This window comes from Grampus griseus, assembly GCF_964374135.1.
Source record: "Grampus griseus genome assembly, chromosome: 5".
NCBI lineage: Eukaryota > Metazoa > Chordata > Mammalia > Artiodactyla > Delphinidae > Grampus > Grampus griseus.
The window spans coordinates 63,423,984-63,449,345 of NC_138998.1; the positions used below are offsets into that span (position 1 = coordinate 63,423,984).

Genomic DNA, 25,362 nt, shown 5'->3' on the forward strand with positions numbered 1-25,362 from the left:
TCAAGACTTTAATACATAGGGACAAAGGTCCCCATTTGAAGGAGGAGGGTGGGATGGAGCAAAGGCAGGGCCACTGATACTCTTAGGAACCTAACAATCCACCTAGATCCACAAACTATTCAGAGTTGCCTGGGAAGCTTTGAAATCTCAGTTCACACTAGTTAGCCCAGGGGGAATTCTCATCACAGTTCTCTCAAGGAATGCATTCAAACGCAAGCGTTTTGAAGTAAATCATTTAATCTCTATACAATCTCTGCACACTCTGTACAAATCTCTGTTTAATCCCTCCACAGTTTTTTACCTCTAGGAACCAGGGTCACTGCAAAGAAGGAGGGCAACCCAAACTGGAAAATAGGTGCCCCAAAGGAAAATTTAGTACCTATTCCTCAATCTGTTTTCTGTTGAGAGTCTATCCCCTCAGTGATTCCCACTGTCCACAAGTATCGGCTATCTTATCAGACAGCCTTTGAGCTGGCTGATTAATCTAAACTCATATAGAAATGCACTCCGACTCTACTTTTTAGCCTCAGAACTTCATTTAGTTCGTTTGATAGATTTTCCTTTCTTTGTCTACTTCAAGTTGAGTCTAACAGATTGAACAGCTTATTTCAAATTAGAGAGAGCAGGAAAAATAAGAAGCTTCCCATTCAAGGTCCCAAAGGGTCTTCTGCCTTTCCCCTCCTTGGCAAGCCAGGGAGTTCAGTCCCAAGCGTCTCCTTGCCTGCTGGAAGGAGTTTGCCAGCTGACTCTACCACAGCACCACCTTGTCCAGGAACCAAGTTTTGAGGTGTGCTTAGAGTTAAATCTATTAGAATCATCTTTTGTGTTTTTGTTTTTTTACTTGCAGAGCCAGCAGAAAGGCAGCTAAACACAGGGTCTGGGGTTTTTTCATCAACTAACAGACATCAGCTTATAGAGAAAGATAGGTCATATAAAGTCAAAGCTATTAAGTCAACTACAATTTAAGTGAACAAATTACATTTTCTACTGCAAACTCATTCTGCAGATTAAAGAAACACTGCAAAGTTATATTTGCTTTGCAGTAGAAGGGAGTTTAAACATGAATGATCAGCTCAGGGAAAACAGCTAGTAGCAGTGGACATCTCAGGAAAATTTTCGGTGTTTCTACTGAACATCGCAAGAGACAGAGCCTTACAAATTGTGATTAAATAAGACTTCTCCTCCACTGGGCTGGGCTGCTTATTCCTGATATCACCAGAGTGTACATATTCCTGGCTCTTGACTTCTGAGCTTACTGTGGAGGATAATGACCAGCCTAATACTTTGAAAATTTCAAGCATTTAATATAATAGGTTTCTTGACCACCACCCCCCGCCAAAAAATGCCATTATAGCCCATATAATTTCTTTTATTTGGGTCAATTGTGAGTATAAAATTTTAAAGTTACTTTTCAAAGGAATTTTAAAGGAAAATAAAAATAGAAGCCTCTAGCAAGCAAAGGGGCACTATGCCTTGACCGTCTTCTCTTTTCAGAGGCGAAGGCCTTCCCAGAGACAGTCTCAGGGAATACCAGCTAGTTACGCATCACCTCAGCCTTTCTACGGGAGTCAGGAAGATGACAGAGTGCCCGCCCCCTTTATTTTTTCGAAGTCCTATTAATATAATTAAAAAAAAGTTTTCATCAGAAACAACTGACAATATTTAGTCGGTTACTTTCAGACTTTAGTTGGCCTATCATTCAGAATTCAGAACTGGAAACCAAGATCTCACTTGCCTCTGCCCTGGTCTGGCTAACGAGTACAGATTTAGTAGGCCTGCAATCCGTCTGAAACAGTGTATCCCAAACAGAAACGTTCAGATGAGCTATATTGACACACAGTATTTATGTTGATTTTTTTTGGTAATTACTTTAATCAGTATTAGAAAATACAAGAAATTAAACCGATGATTTCACTCAAGCGAAGTAAATGCAAATTGACTTAAAAATTAGGTAAATAATTCAGGTGGTACTCAAGTATGGCAAAAATCAGGAAGCCTGAATAGTTGAAGAATGGCTGGATTTATTCCAAGGAAATGAGGTCTATAAACTGCCACTTCACTTCTACGTCTACTGCACCCGTTTCAGATGCAAGGAGTGGACCTAAGGACCACCACCACCCAGCCTATGCTCCAGGCCCACTTTCAAATGGGGGCAAATTCACCATACAAAATTCACAGACGGCATCAGCAGAAGTAACAATACCAAAGCAACTGACGGAGCAGTGAAGAGGAGGAAAATGCTGAGCTTTTTTCCTTAATGTAGTAGGGTTAGGAGAAATTTTATTTTTAAAATGCCCTGTATTGTTCTTAAAGGATTGTTTGTGCAACAAAAAACATAAAAACTTGCAAGTAGAACTCATTTTGTTTTACAGTCCAGACAGTTTAAAACAGCTTCTTCTTAAAAGTACCTTTATGTAAATCGTCACCATTTCAGTAAGTAAATGCAGGCCTACAAGTTCAGGGGATAAAAATGGTCACATAAGCTGAAGGGGCCATCAGGATGTGTCCTTTTTTGAATATGAATAGCAGGAGTAGTTCTACTCTTTAAAAGAAATTAAAACAGCATATCAACAGTACAACTCATTGTAGGAAATAGATAATATCCCTTCATCTTTGTAGTTCTACTATTTATTCTTCTAATTATTCACTCATTCATTCAAAAACATTTAAGGGCTTACTATATGTCTAAGGAATTACCGCCAGCAGTGAAAAAATTCTTTTCCTCATCAGTTTGTTTGACCTAAGAATAAAAGAAGCAAAAACATCATTTTGCCATTTGTGGATTAAAATTCACAACTTCCTAGAAGCTATTCTGGATCAACTCTACGCTAACAATGCCTTTACTGTCTCTTCTTGGTTCTTATTTTATACACTATTCAACAAAGTTGGTTGCTGCGGCAGGCAGAATAATGTTCCCCCCAAATAGGTTGGCTTACAATCGCTAGAGGGCTTTACAATTGTCAGCGGAGGCTACTGGAGAGTAAGACTAAACTAGGTGGTCACACAGGGAAAGAAGCTGAGTTTTAGCATCACTTGCCATATAAATGGCCTCACATGTTCCAGGTTAGCAAAGAAGCATTGTAGTTGACTTAGAGATAGCCATCCAATTTTAGATCTCAGGTAAGTGGAAAAGTTTCACAGTATACTCTGTGTTGATATGCAAAACTTTGTTAATGTGTATGTTTTGTTTGGATCTTTATCTTATTTTTTACTTACTAATGCTATTTAGTAAGCACTTGAGAATGTGGCAAGCACAGCATTTATTAGAAATACATGGTAGAGTTGCTGGCAATGTGGGTCTGGATTTTTGCTGAATTTTGGATTAGGAAACTTTCTTACCTTGAAACCCCTTGAGCAATTGTGACTTAAACCAGAGTTTAGCCCTTGATTATTTCCTGTTAAGGGACTCTGGAAATCCTCCACAGCATGTAACAGTAGTGCTAAACCTAAAGAAAACACTCAACAATTAGGTGGTGTTGATTGATTTCACCCTGTAGACTCAAGTGAGACTAAATTGTTCGCCATTTTTCTCATTTAGTATTTTCTTTAGTTTCCTGGATCCCAGGAGATTTTTAGTAGGTTTTGGATGAGCCAACAAGGATTTCTGACCTCCATTCTCAGAAAATGTCTGGCATCACCTCAAATCTGGATTTGACCATTACAGAGGGTGGATAGGGAGCATCATCACTAGACTGAGGGTCAAGTACACTTTGTCATCTTGGTATTAGTTTTTGTCACAGTTCCTAGCATGATAATTTTCAGATAAATGATTTTTGGAAAAAAATGTATTTACAACCAGGTATCATGTTGAATACACAAATATAGAAAATTAAGTCATTTTTTCCCCCGTTATCAGACTTTAGGTTGGCCTTCTGAATTAATGAGAAAATGTTTTCTTGAGTATTTGTGTTATCTTGCAGGGTGGGTAGGACTGTATTTTAAAGTTAAATGACTAAAAATACTATTTTTGGTTTTTATTAACGAGCCTGGGTTAGGGCTACAGTTGAAAACCTCTGGATCTTTACAAATCATGCAGTTTATTTAAGCAGCAAGGGTTGTATTGCTCTCAATTTCACTAAATCAACATTCATTACGTATAAACAATTAAAGCGCAAAAAGCCTTAAAAAAAAAAAAAAGACCATAACCAAAACCTGTGTAGTCCCAAAGCAGCATGGAGCTGTACAGGCCGGAAGCATCCATTTAAATTCCTGAGTTACAAGGAACATCACCCCTACATAAGCAAAAGTTTACAGTGATTTTATCAGGCATTTCGCACACCTGTTAAAATTATAAGCATTATTTTAAAAAGAGAGCGAGAGAAGAGCAGAGGCAACATGAGAAGAATGGAGTTGGCTGCTCCAGAGACATCTGCAGAGGACACTACATATTTCTTCTCGCCCTGCACGCTGGACGGTAAACCGGATCTTCTGGGGCTTGCTAGGCAGCCGACATTTTCCGTAGCAGGAGTTTCACTGTCAAGGTCTGAAGGATGTTAAACGCTCGGGCCAAAGGCCAGGCGGCTCTTTACCGTCAAGTTAAGTAGCGGTGGGAACGAGCGGAACAGCCCGATTCCCCTCCAGTGCAGAGTATGGACGTGCCTGCCCCTCCGGCACCGAGCACTGCGGAATCGGCGAGCCTGGTCCCACTGTCCGGCGGGAAAGTCGGAGCTGCCAACCATCCGGCGCGCCCCAGCCTTCCGCCTCCCGGTCCAGCCCGGCGGCCCGGCCGCCTCTGCTTCGGGGACGCGGAAACCCCGTAGGAGCAGGGCGGGCGGGGAAAGCGGGTCTTCTACTGCTTGCTGCAATATTCTTCCGCCGCAGACCAAAGAGTCCCAACATCGCCCGCCAGGGTCTTGGGATGTTCAGCAACGCCGTAAGATCGGCAAATAACTAAATTTGGGTTTTCCCACCGATTTGCTTAGGATATTTTCTGAGATAAGCACCCCAGGATCACAATTTTGTGGCTGGTCGAAGAACGACGGGAAAATTCCTCCGCAGAAAACGGGTCCCGGCCGCGAGCCTATAAAAAACGGGCGGTGCGGCCCTTCTGCCTTTCCAGTCAGGCACTGAGTGGTTCCTCGGATCATGTCTGGTAGCTCCGCGGATTATAACAGGTATGCCGCTTCCTCGGTGGTGGTGGTGCTCTGTGGCACAGGTCCTAAAGCGCTGGAGGAGGTTGTAATAGATGGAGAGGAGGCAGGGAACCCCGGGTTCATAGGCGTGGCTTTGGGGTACAGTACTCCTGTGTTTTGTCGAGAAGCTTCCATGATAGGTAGGGCCCGGATTGTGGGGAGACGGGTAAGAAAACGAGGTGGTGAAAGAGTGTGTTTTCCCGAAGACGCCTTGAAATCGCGGCCGTTTCCCCTGCCCATACGGAGCCCGGCATTTATTGGCAGCCGTGGCGCAGTCCGCAGTCGGTACGGTGTAACTGGGCTGTCTAAAGCTCTATTCGCGGCCAGCGGCGCGGTTTGGGAGCGCTAGGCAGTAGGTTGGGTGGGGGCAGGACGGCAGCGGCGGCCGGAGGCCGGATGGGGCCGGGCCGGCAAAGGGGCCCCGGCGAGCCGTTGGCAAGGCCTCGCCGGGCCTAGGCCTGCGTCAATCACTACGGCTTGCGCATTGTTAGGGGCGGAGCTCGGCGCGTGGAGCTCTCGCGAGACGGTGCACTGCCGAGAGGGGAGCGCCTGGCGCTCAGGCCTGGGGGGAAGGGCCGGCGTCCGTGGGGCCTTTCCGGGCGTCCCCGGTTCCTAACCTTTGAGCGGCCGCGCAGTACATCGAGTGCCCTGCGGCACCAGCTGCCTTTGCTCGTTTGGGAAGTGTACACGTGCGGGGGAGAGCGACCGGATGAGAAAGGGCTTCTCTTCCCCTCAGTGTGCAGTTGCAGGGGTTTGGGGAAGGGACGTTCTCCTAACAGCAGTATTTTTGTCAGCAGAGAACATGGCGGCCCCGAGGGAATGGAGCCCGATGGTGTCATCGAGGTAAGAAATGGGTGTGGAATTTGGAACATTGGAAAGGTGAGTTTGTTCATCCGTTTATTCCTTTTTTTTTTTTTTTTAACTTTTCAGAGTAACTGGAATGAGATTGTTGATAACTTTGATGATATGAATTTAAAGGAGTCTCTTCTTCGAGGCATCTATGCTTATGGTTTTGAGAAGCCATCAGCTATTCAGCAGAGAGCTATTATCCCGTGTATTAAAGGTAAAAGAACTCGTTGGCGCTTCTTAAAAATGAATTCCCTGTTCTGCCTAGGACCTGCACCTTTTTCTCTTTAATATGGGAAAATTATCTTCTGGGGGACTAGCACCTATTTGTATTCCTTAAAGTGAAATGATGGCAATCATCTTTCGGGACTGACCTGAAATGAAGAGAATACTCATTGCTGATCACTTGATTATTTGGGCATAATTCGTGTTCCAAATGGAATACGTGGTGTAAACTAGAAGTGGCGGTTTGATGTGGGATCGGTAAATGTGTATCCTACTTTTTTTAGGGTATGATGTGATTGCTCAAGCTCAGTCAGGTACTGGCAAGACAGCCACATTTGCTATTTCCATCCTGCAACAGTTGGAGATTGAGTTCAAGGAGACCCAAGCACTAGTATTGGCCCCCACCAGAGAACTGGCTCAACAGGTATTGATAGTGTAGTTCAAAAAAACTGCTTGCGTGTTGTACAGGTTTCAGGTTTCACAATTGTGAAGAATTTAAAGCTTAGTATAAATTTGTCCTACAGAGCCCTCCTTTTAACTGTGTGCATGCAGGGAGTTTCTGTTGAAAGCTAAACAGTCAAACGGGAACTGGGTGTGCAGGTATGGTTTTTGCAGGGTTGTGTAACAGATTGAGAAACAAGTTTTTGTTCAGGGTGGACTAGACCTGTTCTCATTTTAAAGTTTGAATGCAGTTGTGCAACATGAAAACTACAGTGACATGTTATTTGACTGTCTTAGTAGTTTGTGATGTATCTGTTGCATGCTGTGTTTTCAGAGCTCACTGCCATATTGGTTTGAGGTAAAACCTTGCTAATACATCTGTAGGGTTTATTAAAGCCAAGATTACGTCGCAGTGCTACGGGAAAAATTATTGTTTTACCATGGTTTACACTTTAATACACAATGAAGAATAACAGTAGGAAATGTTTTTAGTTACGTAGCTGGTACCTGGGGCAACAGGATCTCAAGTTTGACAAGGCACAAGATGTTTTCAGGGAAGTTTATCTTGAGGCATTTAGATTGGTCTGCATTTTAAGCTCGGAAGTAGTTAAGTGCTCTGCATGCATTAAAGCTGTTTGTAGACCAGATATTTGCCATTATGCTTTGGAAGTTAAGTCACAGAACTAGTAATTCTGCTGGATAATAATCAGGCTTTTGGCTTTCAGATCCAAAAGGTAATTCTGGCACTTGGAGACTATATGGGAGCAACTTGTCATGCCTGCATTGGTGGAACCAATGTTCGAAATGAAATGCAAAAACTTCAGGCTGAAGCACCACATATTGTTGTTGGTACACCAGGGCGAGTGTTTGATATGTTAAACAGAAGATACCTTTGTAAGTATTGCTTGTCGAATATAGTTTGGTTTTACTATTATAAATAAAGTAAATAGCATGCCTGAAAACCTAGAGATGATAGTATGACTTTATTTTAAACAGCTCCAAAATGGATCAAAATGTTTGTTTTGGATGAAGCAGATGAAATGCTGAGCCGAGGGTTTAAGGATCAAATCTATGAGATTTTCCAAAAATTAAATACAAGTATTCAGGTGAGCTTTATTTCACTCCCACTCTTAAAATAGCTGGAGGTTAGGTTTAATGCAGGTATTATTACAACATAACTGAAGTGTTCTGTTGTCATTCCCCCTGAAAGCAAAAGCAACTGATGCATGACTCTCACAATTCCATGCTCAGACAGAGATGCTTGGTCTCAAAGATTTTTTTACGTCGAGTATTGTGCCAAGTTGTGCTAACTACTTGTGTGACGTGTGACAGCATAATGAATTTTTTTTTTAAGGTGGTGTTGCTTTCTGCCACAATGCCAACGGATGTGTTGGAAGTGACCAAAAAATTCATGAGAGATCCCATTCGAATTCTGGTGAAAAAGGAAGAATTGACCCTTGAAGGAATTAAACAGTTTTATATTAATGTTGAAAGAGAGGTAATTTGTCTAATTGTCAAACATAAAAATGTAGCCAGGTTTTTTTTTTTACCTTCTTGAATAAGCACTGTGCTAAAATTACAGAAACTAGGATCACATCTTGGTTTTTGTAATAATGCTAGCAGAGTACACACAAGAAGAAGAGTAACTGCACTAGGTTGTAAAAGACTGGGGTGGACCTCTTTCTTAATGTCCAATGTCCTTTGTCTTAAGATTTGGTGCAATATGTCTTTAGACCAATCTAATAATGAGTTTCTAATGAATGTAAGTTGGAAACAATCATGTTAATTACTGTTAACTTTCTCTTTGAAATACTGTAGGAATGGAAGTTGGATACACTTTGTGACTTGTATGAGACATTGACGATTACACAGGCTGTTATTTTTCTCAATACAAGGCGTAAGGTGGACTGGCTCACTGAGAAAATGCATGCCAGGGATTTCACAGTTTCTGCTCTGGTAAGAGGTATTCTAACGTAGTAATGGTAACTTAAGTCTACCTTCATTAAAGCAGGATTTAGACTACAATATAGCTGCTAAGTGCTGTGTTGTCGTTCCCCCTGCTCAAAATAAAGTTGTTTCTTAACTATACCTGTCTGCTGTACCCCTGTAGCAGCCAGGGACGCTTGGTCTCATACATGTTGATAAGGTTAAATGTTGATTTGATTGGTGATTCTTGAATTAATAGGTTTGTTCCTTTGCAGCATGGTGACATGGACCAGAAGGAAAGAGATGTTATCATGAGGGAATTCCGATCAGGGTCAAGCCGTGTTCTGATCACTACTGACTTGTTGGTAAGTCTTTCACTGCTCTTTTTAATTCACCAAAAGTTTGTTTGGGGGGAAGGTTTTTTAATAACCTTTACCAATTCTAGGCTATTTGGGAGAATAAAGAAAAGACCACACTCCACAGTGAGCTATACCACTTAGTATAGTTCATTACTATTTTGTGGCCTACATTACATAGGTGTCTAGTATTTCAATTAGAATTTGAACATCGTCATTGTATTTCAGGCTCGTGGGATTGATGTGCAACAAGTGTCATTGGTTATAAACTATGATCTACCTACCAATCGTGAAAACTATATTCACAGGTAAGTAGATGGCATCTTGACTTTACTGTACTGGTAAAATTCATATTTTGCTTTTCTACTGACTGATTTGTCTGAAAGGTAACCTCAAATCAGGGAATTGAGTAATATGACATAGTAACTTGGTAGGGTGTAATTAAAATTGTACTTGGGAAGATTGGTCATACACAGTGGGAAAACAGTTGTGAATGTTGCCCAAATTGTGGACTCTGTACATACAGATAAGGTTGTTTTAGATCGGTTGGTCTTAGCTTATTTTTGAGCTGTATTTTTTAGTGATGCTCGTGTCCGTGTCCATGCGCTTTCTTGGTGATTCCTCTATAGTTGGGATTTTCTTGGTGTCATCTGGTAGCAATTTGAGCAGTCCCTGGTTTAGTTATAGTGGCTTTATCCCTAAGTAAATTGAATTGTACTTTGTTATATGATGTAAAAAAAGACTTTTTAAAAAATACAGGGGTCGATAGCAGCAGTTGATGACGAGATGGCGCTCAGAAACGGCGTTGACGTAATTTAGGACGTGGAATCATAAGCGAAACAGCACACTGTTTGAATAAAGAGCGAGTCGGTATTTATATTTGTTTTTCTTTTGTCATGATTATTTGATATTTTAAGATGCTCCAGCCAAGGCATTTTGTATACTAGCTTATTAGGTGGTTTGTATTGTCTGGTTTCTATCAGGAAGGTTAGAAAGCTGTTTTTGGAGGTAAACACGTTTGAGTAATTTCAGTTATAACGTGTGAAACTGAGCAAAAAAGCAGTGATAAGTTTGGGTCACCATACCAAATATTTGTTTTCCCACTGGAAAAAGTTGTAAGTTTTAGACAATAGTTAACCTTGCAGCATTTGTATTTGCAGTTTACAGTTCCAGAAGTGCGTCGAAATGGATTACATAACTGTTCTTTTTGTTTTATCCCTGGTGTTTTACATCTGTCCCAGGCTGACATCTGCTCTTGGCTGGCCCACTTTGGTATGGGCTTTAAATTCACTACCCCAAACACAATACTGTCATCTGCTTTAAAAAAAAAAAAAATAATAATGCTCAAGATACTTGATAAAATCTCATTTTGCAGCCAGACAAGCCTTGAATCCTTTTGGCACTAACTGCAAAGGAAGATTTTTTTCTCTAGATATTGATTAGCAGCTAGTGCTCCAATTAGAAGCACGAACTATAACCTTGATAAGTAAACAGCAGCTGCTGGTTAACAAGTGGATCATCATGTTCAGTAGTTCATGCAGCATGTGAAGTAGTATATTCTAATTGCTGATTTCTTTTTCTTACACAGAATTGGCAGAGGGGGTCGATTTGGGAGGAAAGGTGTGGCTATAAACTTTGTTACTGAAGAAGACAAGAGGATTCTTCGTGACATTGAGACTTTCTACAATACTACAGTGGAGGAAATGCCAATGAATGTGGCTGACCTTATTTAATTCCTGGGATGAGATAGTTTGGAATGCAGTGCTCGCTGTTGCTGAATAGGCGATCACAACGTGCATTGTGCTTCTTTCTTTGGGAATATTTGAGTCTTGTCTCAATGCTCATAACGGATCAGAAATACAGATTTTGATAGCAAAGCGACATTAGTCGTGAGCTCTTGTGAGGAAAGTCGTTGGCTTTATCCTCTTTAGAGTTAGACTGTTGGGGTGGGTATAAAAGATGGGGTCTGTAAAATCTTTCTTTCTTAGAAATTTATTTCCTAGTTCTGTAGAAATGGTTGTATTAGATGTTCTCTATCATTTAATAATATACTTGTGGACTAAAAGATATAAGTGCTGTATAAAATCAGCCAATTATGTTAAACTAGCATATCTACCTTTATTGTGTTTGTCATTAGCCTGAATAGAAAGGCCCTTAAAATTGATTTTTTTAGAAAGCATTTGAATGCATTTTGTTTGGTATTATATTTATTCAATAAAGTATTTAATTAGTGCTAAGTGTGAACTGGACCCTGTTGCTAAGCCCCAGCAAGCAATCATCCTAGATAGGGTTAAACGTTTACCCCAGTAAAATTGCCATATTGCACATGTCTTAATGAAGTTTGAATGTTAAATAAATTGTATATTCACTTTAAAGGTGCTTTAGTCATTTTATTTTAAATTGTTCACAAAAATACATGCTGAATATGTTTTAACAATTCTGAGTTAACTGCTGCATGACAGTTGCGCAGAGGCCGATCAGCTGTAGATGTTCATCAGCACCATCTGCTAAACATTTATCAACTTCCTACAAGAAAATGAAAGATGAGTAAGTAATTTCCCTTTCAGGTGTGTATGCTGTGCTGAAATGTAGAAGATGCCTACTTACAGCAAGTTTTTCTGTAATAACAGATTTCTGTTTATCAGAAAGGTTCTCATTTTCTACAACCCCATCATGAAGTTGATTTACAAGCTGAGTTGCTGCATGACCCTCATCTATTAAGTCCTGTAGCAGAAAAAGAAAATGATTTTGGTATGATTTCCATCCCTCCCCACCAGTTTAGTAAAGTGTCTTTACCTTTACCACAGCTTCTAGTTTGTCAAAAGAGCCACTCTGACATGCAGCAAATACTCCATCAATTGTTTCAGCTGGTATTACCTAAAATAATTAAAGAATGAATTAATTAAAAATAAAGCATAAAGTTTCTGGGTAAAGATGGTTGACTTGTTTCTCTGCCAAGCCTGTGCAAACTCCCTGGTTTTCTATGCTAGGACATGTGCCACTTCAAGCGTGGAACTGCTACCTGATACTGAATCCATACATACGGAGTTGGGAGGGCAAAGAACTGACAAAGGGTCAGCTTCAACCCTTATGCTCATCTGGTCTCCAGACAGGTGATGGAGAAAGCTACTGGACCTGAAACAAACTCTGGAAACATCCTGTTTCTAAGATGCCACTAACAAAATGCAGAGATGGGTTGGTTTATGTTTCATTACAATACAAAATGAAACCTGAAGACAAGGGTGTGGCACAAGAGAATTGCTTTAATGATTTAATTATAAGTTGGATATGACCCTTTTTCCTTTATAAGAAAAGGGATATCTGTTAACATATCTGACATCTGTTAGATGTCTGATATCTGCCGTATCCCTGCCTGCCTGCAGCATTCTGCTAACTCCCAGAATGGTACAAATGTTTATATTCCCTCAAAATTCATGTTAAAAATCCCTAATGTATTTGGAGGTGGCACCTTTGGCAGGTGATAGGAGAGTGGAACCCTCATGAATGGGATTAGTGCTCCTAAAAAGCTCAGAAAGCTGCTTTTTGCCACAGGATGGTGCAGAGAGCTAAAGGCCATCCGTGAACTAGGAATCTACTCAACTAGGAAGTGTGTCCTCAGGCACTCAATCTGTGGGCACCTTGATCTTGGATTCCCAGCCTCTGGAACTGATTTTTGTTTATAAGCCACTCAGCCTATGGCATTTGTTACAGCAGCCTGAATGGGACTAAGCACATAATAAGCACTCCATATATATATAAAAATTAAAAATTTTCTAAAAGCCACAAAAAAGCAAACTAAAAATTTCAGAATATCCAGTGCTCTTACCCCAGCAATGTCTGTGATCACCTTTTCTGTGACCTCCTTTCCACCTGTTAATCGAGTAGCACTTTGAAGAAATGTAATGGCTTTCCTTAAGTCTCCTTCTGACACTTTAACAAGATGAGCTAGTCCCTGAAGAGAAAAAAGTTCTTTAACCTGTTAATGGCCAATTAAGGATGTACTGGGGGAAAAACAAAATCTATTTCCATTTTTGAAGAAATGTCAGTTCTATAGCGGCAGAATTCATGGAGACAGCCATGATTACATACAGCAAGGAGAATTCAAATTACAGTTAAGTTCTGTTATAATGAATAAGGGCCTATACATTCTATTACTGCCAGAATTTCATCATACCAAATTAGTCCTTGCAGTGGAGTATGGGTATAATGACAAGTGGAGTATGCTGTCATGCAGAGATTGGCTGTCGCAGAATTTGCATCCTAACATGAAATCTGCCTCAGCTTTCAGTTTCTGAAGTATTGACAGATAATAAACTTCTAGTAGCAACAGAAAGGCTGAACCAGTAATTCCTAGACATTGTTTATTTAGCTTAACTTTGCCTGAAGAATCGGCATCAGAAATTGAAGCAACACAAATTTGACTTTCAGGAAGTGCCTCTTCATAGGCATTCATCAAAGGAATTAGTAATTTACAATAGTAATAACAGTGATTACCTCATTGCTAATTTTGATATGTTCTTTATCAGCGATGTCTAGTAATCGCTGCTCTTGAATTTTATCTGACAGAGGTTTGAAGCGGAATTTAGAACATCTAGAGGTCAGAGGTTCAATTATTCTGTAAAATATTGGAAAAAACAAATCAGTGGCTAAAGAAGAAACTCCCCAGAAGAACTCATTTTTGTCAAGAACAAATCAAGATTTGATGGAGATAACTGATTCACTTTGTTACAAAGCAAAAACTAACACCTTTGTAAAGCAATTTTACCCCAATAAAGATGTTAAAAAAAAAAAAAGATGTGATGGAGAAACTAATGTAGCCTTGAAACATTTAAATTTTTTCTCTCCCTATTTGGGTCTATCAAAATAAGGCTGCCTTGCATCCACCTTGAGGGCATTACACATACCGACTGACATAGTTACAGATGAGACAGAATCGGGTGGTTTTAGACTCTTTCTCCATGGTACGTCTTAAAGCTGCCTGAGCAGCTGAGGTCATAGAATCTGCTTCATCCAGGATCACAATTTTAAAAGGAGGACATGGCTTCCCACTGATTCAGAGAAACACAAAGGAGTTATAATTCACACATCATTATCACAATCTAATTTTGGAACATTCTCATCACCCCAAAAGGAAACCCTGTGACCCTTAGGAGTCATTTTTTTCTCTCCCAACTGTCCCAGCCATAGGCAATCAGGAATCTCTACTTTCTGTTTCCACAGATTTGTCTATTCTGGACACTTCATATAAATAGAACCACATGTTGTCAACTTAATACATTGTCTTTTGTGATTGGCTTCTTTCGCTTAATGTTTTCGAGGTTCATCCATGTTGTTGTATATCATTACTTCATTTCTTTTTATTGTCAAATACTATGGCAAATGGATGGATATACTACGTTTCATTCATCCATTCTTTAGTTGATGGATACTGGGTTGTTTCCATGTTTTGACTACTGTGAATAATGCTGATATGAACATTTGTGTATATGTGTATATGTTTTCATTTCTTGTCAGTATATATTCTAGGACTGGAATTGCTGGGTCATATGGTAACTCATAGGAGAACTGCCAAACTGTTTTCAAGATGGCTGCACCATTTTACATTCCAACCAGCAATGTATAAGGGTTCCAATTTCTCCACATCCTTGCTGATACTTGTTATTTTCTGTCTTTTTGATTACAGCCATCCTAGTGGGTGTAAAGTGATATTTCATCATGGGTTTGATTTGCATTTCTCTAATGGCTCATGATGTTGATGAGCATGTTTTGATATGCTTATTGACCATTTGTGTATTTTCCTTAGAGTAATGTCTATTCAGATCCTTTGCCCATTTTTAAATTGGGTTGTCTTTTTATTATTGAGTTTTAAGGGTTCTTTTCTTTTCTTTTTTTTTTTTTGGCGGTACGCGGGCCTCTCACTGTCGTGGCCTCTCCCGTTGCGGAGCACAGGCTCCGGACGCGCAGGCTCAGCGGCCATGGCTCACGGGCCCAGCCGCTCCGCAGCATGTGGGATCCTCCCGGACCGGGGCACGAACCCGTGTCCCCTGCATCAGCAGGCGGACTCTCAACCACTGCGCCACCAGGGAAGCCCTGTAAGGGTTCTTTATTCTTGATCTAAGTCCCTTATCATGTATGTGATTTATATACATTGTCAATCCAAGGTGGATATCAAAAATTGTGTTATTCACTTTCTACAAATTCCTAAGTGTGCTCTGATATAAATTTAAATATATGCCAGGTACCAAAAATTTAACCTTGGAACTTTGCAACCTAAGGAATATACACAGTTGCGTAAACACCCCTATTGAATTATTATTAGTTACAACTCCTTTTTCACTCAATGTGTCCCAGTTTGGACAAGGTTTTACATTGTCACCAACTATGAAATATACACTGAAGCTTAAGATATATGATAGGACTTTAAAAAAATAACATAATAGCAAAAATCAGGATTTTTATTATGAGTGTACAACCAAACCATCACATTTGATTAATAAATACTCCTTAGACAAATATCGATTAAAACCCCTTGACAGCTAAATAACTTAAAATTAGTTACTATAATGGAAAGGTCATTTCTAGGTTTAAATAATTTAGATAAAAATACAATCTAACATGAAAAAGAAGTTGAAAATCTGGCAGAAACATGTTTTTTAAACAAATACAATGACATGGCATAGAGAAGGGAAGGTGAGCTTACTTACTCTGAACGGCTTCCTGTCACAGTTAATTGGGCAAAATTCTTCACTTTCTCTCTAACTACTTGTATTCCACGTTCATCAGATGCATTTAACTCAAGAACTCTTAATCGAAAAAGTTCAGGCCTATGTCAAAATGAAAAAAAATTATGAAACATCATAGAGCATATAAGTAACCCAGGTTTATACCATATTTTAACATTTGTACATTTTTCAATAGTTTAAAATACACCTAGTAAACCATATGAATAGAAGGTATACAATTCATTCTGTATTTTCTCTTTTGCAAAGGCATACAGTTAACATTCTGGCTTTTTTCCATGCATTTAAAAAAATAGATGATAATGTACTAAATTTTAAGTCAATTTTCCACTTTGGACTGTATCATAAGCATCTTGCCATGTCATGATAAACACTGTAAAAACCATTTTAATAGCTATATAACTTTCTAACCTAAGATTGTACCATCATTTAATTTACTTAACATACTTCTGTTATTAGACATTTAGATAGTTTTAAATATGTTACAATTTTAAATAATGCTGCAATGTAGCATATTTTGAATTATTTCCATAAAGTAGTTTGCTGTAAGGAAAATTACTGGATCAAAAATGAACAGTTAATTTTTAAGTGAGTTTTTTAAAAAAAATTAAAAGTAACTGTAGGAAATCTGAGAACACAAAAGAAAATAAAAATACCTGGCACACACTGCCAAACCCTGTTTTGAAGACTTCCTTCTAGTTATTTTTCTATATATATGTGTATATTTTTTTTAATAGAAAAAAGAGTTGGGATTTCGTCTTTATTTTTCCTAAATAGCATGATACCCTACGCATTTTTCTATGGGCATAAACATCTAGAAAGCTCTGTGCATGTATTTTCTATTTTAAAACCACATATACTATTAAATGTGGAATTTATAGTTAAGTCCTTTTAGGTCTATCAAGACAAACATTTAAAAAAATATATTTTACAAGTTATATAATTTGGACTAACCTACTGTAGAACAACCAATAATAAACTATACTTAACAGTTTCATGATGACTACATCGCTAAGGATGATTCAGACTGGATCTAACTGATTGAGTTGTAGAATAATCAAAAAAGCTCTCTTAAAATTTCCTTGGGAAAATGAAAGTTGCTGTCAAATAAAATCCTCAGTTCAGAGCAGCTTCCCCTTTTGTCCTCCTTCACATTTCAACAGAACTGATTATCCTTATATATTTGGTGGTTTCAGAGGCATCTAATTATCTTCATGTGTAGGATTTCAGATGTACTCTTAGGTCATATGCCTGATATTAAAATTCTGGATTAATTAAAGATAGACTTTGTTATGTTGGTGCATGTTGCATAGATATCAGACATGGCTGATACGTGTCTTTTAACCTTAGGTAAAGGGCTCCTCTACTACAACAGTCGGCTAAGCTGAGACAGTCAGTCTAGGACTGAATAAGAAGGTGGCTCATAGAGATTTTCTGCTGTACCTGGAATCATACTGCCTCAACTACCACACATTCTTATACTCAGGATACTTGAGGGCAAGGAGCTGGCCCAGCCACTCGAGAGGCAGGCCCTGGCAAGTCCAGAGCAAGAAGGAACTCAAGAAGGGGTGGTGCGCATCAGTAGCATCAAATAGCAAATTCTATGACAGATGTGAACACGACCACTAAAAGTCATGAAACTATCAGCATGACTGGAGATAGGGTCTTCTGGTTTCCAAAATCATAATGAAAGAGCTAAAGTGATGAAAAAAATCACAAGGCTCCTTGTAGTACACTCAAACATTTGAACACGGTTCAGAATAAAAGTTACAAAAGATACAGGCAAGCTAATTTATTGGAGGGGAGGAACTGGAAATGGGTCAGCTGGATTATTAAAAAATTCAGAACAAAAATAAACCCAACAACCTCAGAAAAACCAAATGCAAAGTTTTAGAGAATGAAAAGCAGTACCAGAGATTCTTAGCGTCAAGTCTTTAAAAAAGAGAGAGAGAGAGAGAGATTTCAACTTACCCAAAGAGTTCCCTAGCTGCTGCCAAAATAGTGGATGTTTTTCCAGTTCCAGGTGGGCCGTAAAACAAGAGATTAGGGAGCTGTAGAAGTTAAATTTTATTTTTTTAAAAATTGTATTCTGGCACAAATAGGTGAAAGTGACTGAAAATGTCTATGGAACAGTGCAATGACTTCCCTAATAGGGCATATATATCTGAATACAAGGATTTCTTAATGTAACTGGTATCATAGTAATAACAGTACTAAATCCTGCTTTTTCACAAACACCATCATTTTTCCCTAAGAGATCTTTCTAATATCTTAAGCTGAATCAATATTTATGATTGTTCTACACCTAATCTAATACTTAGGTGGGATTTTCAAAGCTGGAATTAAAAACCTCTTATTTCTAAAGGGAATACTAGGCTTCTGTCAGTTCCCTGTCCCACACCTAGGCTCAGAACTGGGCAAGATGTTATATTTTATAAAGATGTCAGTTGCTTCAAAAGGAACACAGACCAAATTGGATTTGGCCAATACTGAGGAAAAAGGAATGAAAATGGCATACTGGGGCTTTGCATGAGCTAAAGTTCCAAGAACAGAAATATTACAACAAAACAAGCATCTTTAAGTGCCAGGCCGTGGTCCACATCATGATTACATACCCTGCCTGTAGGGATACCCGCATGTATCAGGGAGATTTCATCAGTGGAAGACAGGATAAGATTAAATAACTAGTTATCTTCTTTTATACCTTAAGTCTAGCTGGCTTGGTGCCTATCAAATAGGCAACTGATCTGTGGTACAGATTAACAAATGTACTAAATTCTAATGAGCACTGTAATTAAACTGTACATTCTTTTTTTCTTTTAATTTTATTTCATATTGGAGTACAGCTGATTTACAATGTTGTGTGTTTCAGGTATACAGCAGAGTGATTCAGTTATACATATATCTATTCTTTTTCAAATTCTTTTCCCATTTAGGTTATTACAGAGTATTGAGCAGAGTTCCCTATGCTATATAGCAGGTCCTTGTTGGTTATCTATTTTAAATATAGCAATGTGTACATGTCAACCCTAAACTCCCAATCTATCCCTCCACCACCGCTTCCCCCCGGTAACAATTAAGTTTGTTCACTAATTCTGTTTTGTAAATAAGTTCATTTGTATCATTTTCTTTTAGATTCCGAATATAAGTGATATATATTTGTCTTTCTCCATGAAACTATACATTTCTTTCATGTACGGAAATCACTGCACATAGGAAACTAAGCAGTATAGTTTATTTGCTTCCACTCTTGCCTAACCTTCCCCGCTCCCAGCCATTCATTCTTCACCCAAATCAGATGCCACTCTGCTTGCTACTTAAAGCTATTCACTGTATTCATACTCCACTTAGAAAAACAAAACAGACAAAAAAAATCACCCTGCTTACCATAACCTACAAGGATGTCCATGATCTGCTCACCACCTCTCACACTTTCTAAGTTCCAACTTACAATGGCCTTCAACAGCTAAGCACTTTCTGGCCTGCACATATGCTGTCCCCCATGAGCTGGGGTCTGACTCCATTCTTCTGTCTGGCAACTCCTACTGCATTACAAGTCAGAAGCCTTCCCTGACCTCCCAATCTAAAGAGGGTTTCCTCTGTTATTCTCTCACTGGTCTTTGTTGCACTTGATGTAATTTGCAATTATTTATTGTTATTTATGTAACTGTTAGGTTTAATTGCAAAATACCCATTCACCTCACTATATGAGAAGCTTGAGAAGGTCAAGAACCTTATTTGTTCTATTCACATCTATATTCTCAGCATCTCCTACAGTACTCAGTATGCACCAAGTAAATAAACCAACATATAAATGTATTAGTTAAAAGACTATTACTGTTACACTGGTAACATACAGCTTAAGATACAAACTATGAGATTCACTATTTAAAAACAAAAGCAAAAGCAAAACCTCCTAGGCGTCTTCATTTTTAAGGTTGTAACTGTTATTTTGATCCAACTACCTCAGTAGTTGTAATGATTCATCCAGTCAACTACTACAATAATTTAAATCCTTTAAAACATGGTTAAATTACTAAACCCTACATTATGTAACAGTCTGATGTATATATATATATATATATATATATATATATATATATATGCATTTAAGAACTGTACATGGACTAGCAGTTCTAAAAATTGATTTCTGAAAAATATCTTATAATTCTACTGTAAAACCCTTTAATATAAATGAAGGAATGAATTTTTTCCTTTACTCTTTAGAGTTAAAAAAATTACTTCAACTTTAAGTTTCAAAAAACTTAAGTCTGAAAAGAAACAAATCATTAAACAAGTGGATAAAGAAGAAAGTTCTTAGTTCAGCCTCATAAATTAGATGGTATAAAGAACTGGATCATAATCCCACTACATTTGCCAAAAGAGTTGAGAATCCCAGCAATTAAAATACATCATGGGGCTTCCCTGGTGGCGCAGTGGTTGAGAGTCCGCCTGCCGATGCAGGGGACACGGGTTCGTGCCCCGGTCCGGGAAGATCCCACATGCCGCGGAGCGGCTGGGCCCGTGAGCCATGGCCGCTGAGCCTGCGCGTCCGGAGCCTGTGCTCCGCAATGGGAGAGGCCACAACAGTGAGAGGCACGCATACCGAAAAAAAAAAAAAAAATACATCATGTCCTGCAATCTGTGTAAATATTACCATGCAATTTAAATTATATACTATTATAAAATTAAAAGCTAAAGATACTTGGATCAAATCAAAAAAATACTGGTAAAGAAAAAGATTTTCAACAGTTTTATAAATATAACTTCTTTCAAAATATATACTGTTGCAGTGTAATTCCAGGAAGAGACCAATGGCAGCAAAAACCAAGGAACCTCTAATTCAAAGCAGCCAGGTTGAGAGGAGGGAAGAAAATCTTGGGAATAAAGTAAAAACCACATCCCACTTTCACCTGCAACTGCTTCCCTTCTTCCACTAAGTTCTTAAAACACTTTATCATATACAATTTTAAATTGCTAATTCTTCATATGGTTTGTCTCTGAATTAATCTAAAATGCAAGTCACTCAATGACATTTTATCCCACATATCACAGCAGGGGACATGATGCCATAAGCAGAACTAAAGACTCAATTTTTTTTGTATTGTAGTTCAAACCAAATCCTAAAATTAGGTGAGCAATCATACAGTCAAAGAATCTTTGACTCTCCCTTATAGTGCCTATATCATTATCTATAATTCTATAATTTATTTTGCTTACGTGTTTATTCTTCTGTGTCTCTTCCCACCAAAATAAAAGCTCACGAGCAAAGGGACCTAGCCTGTCTTGCTCAATGATCTCCACTTGAGTACCATATAACAATGCCATAGAACAGAAAAGGAGATGCTCAACAAATATTTGTTGAACTAATCATCCATTGTACAAATAGTAATCAAGGGCCTACTGTATATACAGGATAGTATTTAAAGGGGGCCGGAGGCTATAAAGGAAGAGGGTGAACAAATTAAATCTCCCAATGACTTTAGACAGCATCTGCTACTCACATCAGCTCCTTCTAAAGACTTTTTTAGCACTGCAACCACTTCTTCCTGGAAAGCAACTTCATCCACATATTTTGGGCGACTGGAGAAAAAAGAGAGAGAGAAGTTATTCAGTGTATTATAGTAGCCACAGAAGTCTCTCCTTTTGCTAAAATATCAATGATAACTCTCTCATATCAGTATGAAACGAGAAACTTTCATAATTGGATGTGGAAACCCCATCTATATTTACTTTATGCAAATATATACTGAGGAATGAAGTAATTTTTCACTTTTCCAGGTGCATTGCTTATATCTGTTGTGCTTATAAAAACTATGCAAAAGGATTTTACAACACCACAAATGCCAACTGGTTCAAAATGTAAAATGAACATTTGCCTAGAAAGTAATATTACGTTTTGACAACGTGCCCCTAAACTGAAAAGGGAGACCTATTTAGCAACCTCAAGATAGGTAACAAAGTTACATATATGTTACTATGTTGTTAATGGGTTAATACCAATTTCTCCTATCACCTAACTGCACAAAAAATGCATACCTATTCACTTCATTGAGGGTTAACAAAATAACAAGCTTAACCAATATGGAGTGTAATTTTTGTCTTACATTGTTAACTAATGATGTTAAACGAAGTTATACTCCCAACCCTAAGTCAGGCTCTGTGCTTAGCTAACTAAACAAAAGTTTTTCTTTGATTTATACTTTTCTAACTAATCAGGCCAACGCTGGGCAGATATTTTATGTCAGATAATGTTATCTTGGAAAACCAGTGTATATTATAAACCAGGGTTTCATATTAAAATACCTGCAGAGTCCAGGCAGATAACAAGAGTGAAGAATTCGAGTGTAAGACAAGAGACACTAGTAGGGACTATGGTGAAGTGAGGAATATATGACCTTTCCAAAATGAGTAGTACACACATCCATCTAAGTGTTTTCAGGTGAGAACTTGCATCTAGTGCTGCCTAGTCTCCTGAGTCTGTAAATCTAGATTTTTCCCCTTATCTAATTTATTTAATGAAAAGTTTCTAGACTTTTATGTGAAATTTCCAATTTTTAAAAGCATTGTTGGTGCCAAACAAAACTTATGAGGGCCTTACTTGCCTTATAAGTAATCTGTAATCCTTTGGTAATAACTGAGGGTACACCAGGGGTTCCAACTACTTGTTATAATATCACTTAGCTGACTGAAATTTGAGCCACTTCAGGGGCTTCCCTGGTGGCGCAGTGGTTGGGAGTCTGCCTGCCGATGCAAGGGACGTGGGTTCGTGCCCCGGTCCGGGAAGATCCCACGTGCCACGGAGCAGCTAGGCCCGTGAGCCATTGGCCGCTGAGCCTGCGTGTCCGGAGCCTGTGCTCCGCAACAGGAGAGGCCACAGCAGTGAGAGGCCCGCGTACCGAAAAAAAAAAAAGAGCCACTTCAGGTGCTGTTTTTGCCAAAAATGTATAAACAAAAACTCAACAATTTTCAGCTATCAGTAATGAAAAGAGGAACAGATTATTTGGACTTAAGTCGAACTCCTAAGAGCTTATAGAAACTGTTTTCTTCACTGCTGTATCATAGCCCCAAAAACCGTAGACCTGAGTTACAGAGAAGGCTGTAGTTCATTCAGAAAATACGTGAATTCAACTAGATTATTCTAAGGTACATTTCAGTTCCAAGGTTCTATGACTTATATAATTGGGTGACTTTTAAGGCAACATTTAAACAAGGCAAATCATCCTCCTCTTAAATTAAAAAAAAAAAGTGATCAAAACTGGTCAGAGAGATAATTTATTAACTATTTCAACAAAAACAAAAGCATTCTTACTATTTTTCCACCCACGGAACAGGTTTAGCTTTCTTGTTCTCTCCACTACTTCTGGCAGTGGCAGCTACTCCTCGATCCTTAGTCAATGGTGGTTTACTGCTGATAGATGTGCCTTTTAGAAATGCCTGCATGGTTACTTCACCCTGACCAGGTGCAAGACAGAAAAGGAAAAGCTCTTTTGAAACCATCATGAGGAAGTACAGCCTGAAAGCACACTTAACCTTGTGCAAAGACATTCAAAAAATATTAAATGAAGGACATCACCCCATGACCTAGCATCCTTTGAATGCATTCTACTGAGGACTACAGGGACAGAAAAAAGGCCAAAGTGCTGAAGGAACTTAAAATCTACTTATAGGGACTTCCCTGATGGCACAGTGGGTAAGACTCAGAGCTCCCAATGCAGGGGGCCCGGGTTTGAACCCTGGTCGGGGAATTCGATCCCACATGCATGCCACAAGCTAAAGATCCTGTGTGCTGCAACGAAGATCCTGTGTGCCGCAACTAAGACCCGGCACAGCCAAAATCTATAAATAAGTATTTTTTACAAATCTACTTATAGTGAGGGGCTTATAGAACAAAGTTCTATAACTTTAACAAACTTTTTGATAACTATGATGGCATTAATGGCCAAACTGTACATGGGTCTCAACAGTCTCTTCCGTCATGGGCCTAACTCTAGCTCAGACCCTGGAATGAACTCAGCAATTAGGAGGAGTACTGGGACCAAAAATGAGAACCTCCACTTCTCCTGGGCCTAAAGCGCCACTGGAGAGCCTATTTTATGGGCAGAGCCCGTGCCTGCCTTCAGACAGAAGCTTTTGTGGGGAGGGGAAGGCGGGGGCGGGGGGGGGGAGGCGAGACACTGTTGTTAAAATGGAAACAGCTGTTTTTCTCATAGCATGCTCATTTGAAGAAACCAAAACAATTTGGAAAAGCATGAGGAGTTTTAAAAATTCAGAATCTCACCCAGAAGATAAGCACTATTAACATTCAGGTAAACGTTCTGCAGGCAGCAAAAGGCTGTTTTTAGGGATAGTTTGTCTGAAAATCCCCAGCATTAATGGCAATTCTATTTTTTTCACTGCTGTGTCTCCAGTGCCTGGCACAGAATAGATGCTCCATAAGATGTGGTGACTGAATTACCACTTATCAGACTCAGTTTCGCCTTCTGTAAATGAGCTAAGGCCCATTTCATAAGGCAACTGGGTCAAATAAAAGAATCGTGCAAACACACAGCTCTGTGCTTGGCATATGGGTATAATCAATAAAATAAATTGTTAACATCTGTAAACAACTAAGGTTTTTAACGTTATTGGATTACTCAGTCCCTACCACAGGCTGCCAAACAGTAATACCGCCCAAAGCAGGGCTCTGAACGATGCTAGACTGAGCCACCCGTAGACCAAGGAGTGCGCAAGAGGTGGAAGACATCACAGGGGCATCGAGGGCACAGGAGTAGAGGAAAGCGAAGGCAGTCCTCGCAATTTCTCCGGCTGGTCACCTGTTCTCCCCGGCTCCCCGCGTGTGTCCCCCGGCACTGCCTGGGCCTTTTAGCTGCACGTCTTGAGAGCTAGGACGCCACCGGCTCGTTCCTGAGGTTTCCGCAGCAGGGAAAGGACGAGGTGGTCGCGAAGTCTTAGCCCCGTTCCCCAAGCGGAGACTCTCAGGCCCAGGAAGCCCCGAGCCGCCAGAATGGCGGGGGGAAACCCTTACGGTAGCCGCCGTCAGCAAGCAGCCTGAGTTCCCGCCACCGAACAGCGGCGAAAGGCAGGGCGGGAACACGCCGCACGTCAAACGTCACTTCCGGCCTGCTGCGCGCGCCCCACCTTAAGGGAGCCGTATCCTCCTATTCTGTGGTGTTTAAGCTGAGACACGCGGACTCTCGGGGATGCTGGGGCTGGATGGGAATGAGTCCGGAGGTGTAAATAAAGCTCCATCCTGTCCCGACGTAGCCCTCCGACTAGAGGCTGCGGGGCAAGGGAACTTGAGAGCTGCCGTCTGTAGGAGAGGCTGAGGCCGAAGACCCGCCTGCTCAGCGGACGGGGGCGGGGAGGGCTCCGGGAGCCCTGACCCGCTAGGGCGGTTGAGGAGGGGCTTGTGGGCCTCGAATCGTGGAGGTCCACTCTCTTTTGTAGGTACGAGCCTGCAGAACCTGTAATTCATTGGCAGTCATGGGCATGTCACTGACATTTCTGCGGCGACACAATTCGGCCTGCTACCTGCTTCACCCCAAAGAAGGGCGGGGATTGGGGAGGGTGGAGTCTATCCTTCGCCAGAAGAGGGCGCCGTGAAGATCCCCGCCCTCTCCCTCCGGCTTGGTCGTCGCGGAGCAAACCGTGTGTGCTTTAAGGGCGGAGACGTCGGAAGAAGATGCCTTTCCT

The 25,362-nt window shown here is 40.0% G+C and overlaps 2 protein-coding genes across 4 annotated transcripts; one reads left to right on the forward strand and one right to left on the reverse strand.

The window, feature by feature from the left end:
- The first annotated feature begins 5,040 nt into the window (after positions 1 to 5,040).
- EIF4A2 (eukaryotic translation initiation factor 4A2) lies at positions 5,041 to 11,158 on the forward strand. 3 transcript variants are annotated; one of them, XR_014296750.1, is made up of 12 exons: positions 5,063 to 5,114; positions 5,927 to 5,975; positions 6,063 to 6,195; positions 6,488 to 6,627; positions 7,370 to 7,538; positions 7,641 to 7,750; positions 7,999 to 8,142; positions 8,463 to 8,600; positions 8,846 to 8,935; positions 9,155 to 9,234; positions 9,686 to 9,796; positions 10,515 to 10,653. XR_014296750.1 is itself a non-coding variant. In XM_082654432.1 (11 exons), the coding sequence occupies exons 1-11, from the start codon at positions 5,086 to 5,088 to the stop codon at positions 10,657 to 10,659; spliced, it is 1,224 nt and encodes a 407-aa protein (XP_082510558.1). In that variant the 5' UTR covers positions 5,041 to 5,085; the 3' UTR covers positions 10,660 to 11,158. The 3 variants fall into 3 exon arrangements, 2 of the variants coding, with proteins under 2 accessions (XP_082510558.1, XP_082510557.1); XM_082654432.1 differs by lacking the exon at positions 9,686 to 9,796 and having other exon boundaries at positions 5,041 to 5,114; positions 5,930 to 5,975; positions 10,515 to 11,158; XM_082654431.1 differs by lacking the exon at positions 9,686 to 9,796 and having other exon boundaries at positions 10,515 to 11,158.
- Positions 11,159 to 11,294: 136 nt separating this feature from the next.
- Positions 11,295 to 24,736, reverse strand: RFC4 (replication factor C subunit 4). Its single transcript, XM_082654433.1, has 11 exons — positions 24,483 to 24,736; positions 22,979 to 23,121; positions 21,171 to 21,249; positions 17,638 to 17,717; positions 15,631 to 15,750; positions 13,831 to 13,974; positions 13,421 to 13,541; positions 12,753 to 12,878; positions 11,723 to 11,803; positions 11,534 to 11,650; positions 11,295 to 11,452 (listed from the first exon to the last, which is right to left on the reverse strand). The coding sequence occupies exons 2-11, from the start codon at positions 23,107 to 23,109 to the stop codon at positions 11,357 to 11,359; spliced, it is 1,095 nt and encodes a 364-aa protein (XP_082510559.1). The 5' UTR covers positions 23,110 to 23,121; positions 24,483 to 24,736; the 3' UTR covers positions 11,295 to 11,356.
- Positions 24,737 to 25,362: the final 626 nt, after the last annotated feature.